The sequence below is a fragment of the Monopterus albus genome, unplaced genomic scaffold, assembly GCF_001952655.1.
Source record: "Monopterus albus unplaced genomic scaffold, M_albus_1.0 scaffold525.1, whole genome shotgun sequence".
NCBI classification, from domain to species: Eukaryota; Metazoa; Chordata; class Actinopteri; order Synbranchiformes; family Synbranchidae; genus Monopterus; species Monopterus albus.
The window spans coordinates 1,425-4,226 of NW_018128405.1; the positions used below are offsets into that span (position 1 = coordinate 1,425).

General features: G+C 39.7%; 1 protein-coding gene across 1 annotated transcript; it reads right to left on the bottom strand.

Moving 5' to 3' along the window:
- Positions 1 to 889: 889 nt before the first annotated feature.
- LOC109952979 (olfactory receptor 2AG2-like) lies at positions 890 to 1,466 on the bottom strand. Its single transcript, XM_020588307.1, is given in 3 exon segments — positions 890 to 1,231; positions 1,234 to 1,269; positions 1,272 to 1,466. Coding segments are annotated over 3 exon segments (573 nt in total).
- Between the last annotated feature and the right edge of the window lie 1,336 nt (positions 1,467 to 2,802).

Below are 2,802 nucleotides of genomic sequence, written 5' to 3' on the forward strand. Positions count from 1 at the left end.
AAAAATGGGGCGACCGCTCTTTTGCTGTGTGTGGCCCCAGACTCTGGAATTCTTTACCGCTAGAGCTTCGGTCCATAACCAAGCTAGCGGTTTTTAAGTCAACTTTAAAAACTCACCTTTTTAAACAGGCCTTTGGTGTTTAATCCGTTTTATTTGTCCTGAAGGGACGTCTTTTAACTTTTTGTTTTATGCTATTTGTATCTTGATATGGAAGTTTTTATTGCTCCGATTTTGGAAATTTGTGTTTTATTCTTGTTTAGGTTTTATTGTTCTAGTATTGTATACATGTTCTATTGTGCAGCACTTTGTGCTCCCCGGAGCTGTAAAGTGCTATATAAATAAAGCTTTATTATTATAATTATTATTTCCCCAGTCTTGGAAAAAACCCGTTCACATGGCACAGATGAGGATGGGGTACACAGGAAATGCTTGGATAATTCATAGAGGTTTGGGTAACTATATATGCAATATATCTTATCTATATCTAACGTTATTTAGGACTATCTATGTAACTATATCTAGTGTTATTTATCTATGTAATTATTTTATCTCTTTCTCTATGTAACTTACTATCTAGCTTTCTATTGATCTATCTCACTATCTACAGTGATTCTCCACTAAATACACAATCAACACTACTAACTCTCAAAGCAACAAACCAACCTACTCTGCAAAGACAGATTCAAATGAACACCAGTAAATAGGGATATCCTATCTCTGAACACACTTGATCCAAAGTGATTCACATGACAAACCGAACCAATCAACTGATTCACCTGACGTCCGACGAACCCAACTGCTTCGGACGTCACTCAAGTGATTCAAATGTCACTAGTCACGTGACCGAAACACGCCTCAGCACAGTGGTTCGAGACAATTGCTTTATGAGCTACCGCGCATGTGTCAGAGCCTTGGGTGTCAAACGGCCATCACTACAGGTCTGTGCAGCTTTGCTCCTGACTTCTCCACCACTGTGGAAACATATTATAAATATCCTGCTGTATGTGAAAAGTATGAAGAGAACAGGAAGCACCACAACATTTACAAAAATAGATACTCCTCTTGAAGGCACACAGAATAGGTTGTAAATGGAGTTATTACAAAAAATGACTTTCAGAGTAAAGCTACAGATTTTCTGATTAGAAGTCAGTACCACTAAACCCACAAACAAACACAGAGGAACAAGCCAAGATAAAGCCAGAAAAATAATAACAATTTTTCTTCTCATGACACAGTTTGATATTGCAGAGGTTTACATATAGACACATACAGTATCTGTCATAGGCCATGGCTGCCAACAGTAAGAACTCTGAACCACCTAAAGTATAAAACATGTAAAACTGAACAAGACATGCTCGATGAGATACGGTCTGTTATTCAGATAAAAAGTCGACCAACAGCTTCGGGTAGATATTAGTGCTGAAAAGAACACAGTTCAGTAACAAGGCTGCAATGAAAATGTACATAGGCTCATGAAGGTCACGGTGGTTCTAGATCAGGTACACAATAGTAGAATTACTGTAGATTATTAGAATATATACAGTAAAAACAACCCTAAAATAAAGGTATCTGTATTTGTGAAGCTCCACAAGTCTGTCAAGAATTATATATGTTGCATTTAATTCTTCATCCATTTAGAAAGAGGGAAATTATATAACAGGAATATGTGAATCAAAAATGACCTGGCCTTGGAATGTACTTAGTGTTTGCTCATCTCCAAAAGATGGAAAGAGAACTGTCTGAGCCTGTCAGATATTTTTATCAGACTGCTTCAGCCTCCATGGATCACATTAAACTTTCCACCAAGAGTGACCAACATGTAAACAACTTGATCAAACTCTGGAGGCCCAAGTCCACTGTTGTTGGTAGACCTGTTTTACTGCGGCTTTTTACAAGACTTTTTTCAGTGCCCCAATAAATGACATCATGCTGTTCATTTCTATGTGGAAGATATTAAAAGCATACAGACAAGTCACAAACTAAAGGGAAAAACCAGAAATCTTGAGCACTACAGTGTTGGTCAGCTGTTGAATGGTAAGGGTTCACTTGACTTAAGATGCTGAAAATTAGGCTGGCTGACTGAACATGTATGAAGTATGAATCCCTGCTGTCTGAAATCTTCTATTGTGAGTGAGTTTAAAAAGTTCTCAGATATTTACTGGCAGCTGAACTTTGTTGAGGTTCTTGAAAATGCTTTATCTGAAAAGCTATGAGTCCCACCTGACTGGCAGGGGGATGACCTGAGTCAAGATGTTAAAGGCTTTGACTTACTGTGCGAACAGTGGGATCCTCTGCTGGTGTGCAGTTTGTTTTGTGGATCCAGTTACTTAACTTGTTATCAGTGAGCCACAGTTTAACACAGTGTGTGGTGCTTTCTGCTACCTTGTAGGGTCCTAGCCACTGGGGCTTGGACCAGTGAGTTTGTGCGCCTTGCGGTAGACCCAGCTGTCCACAGCAACTGAGGTCGGCTCCTCAGCTTGGTCTCTGCTGTAGTGGTGAAAAATAAACCCTATTCCAGAGGAAATAGGTGATAGAACATTATGTAGCTCATATAGACCTTATTTGGTATTAGCTGATGTAAGTGGTTATATAATTAATACTTAGAATCCTAGTTAAGGCCTAGTATGGTCAGAGATGAATCCTCTGTGCCAGAACATTGGGAGTCAACCTTCCTGTCTTCCTGGAATGGAGTGAGAAGGGGGGTCGCAGAGACATCAAGGGGGACAGAGTCCAGCTGTTGAGAAGTGGCTAGTGGCTGAGCTGATAAAGAGAAGTGAGCCTGAGGGAGCCAGGAATAGAGAG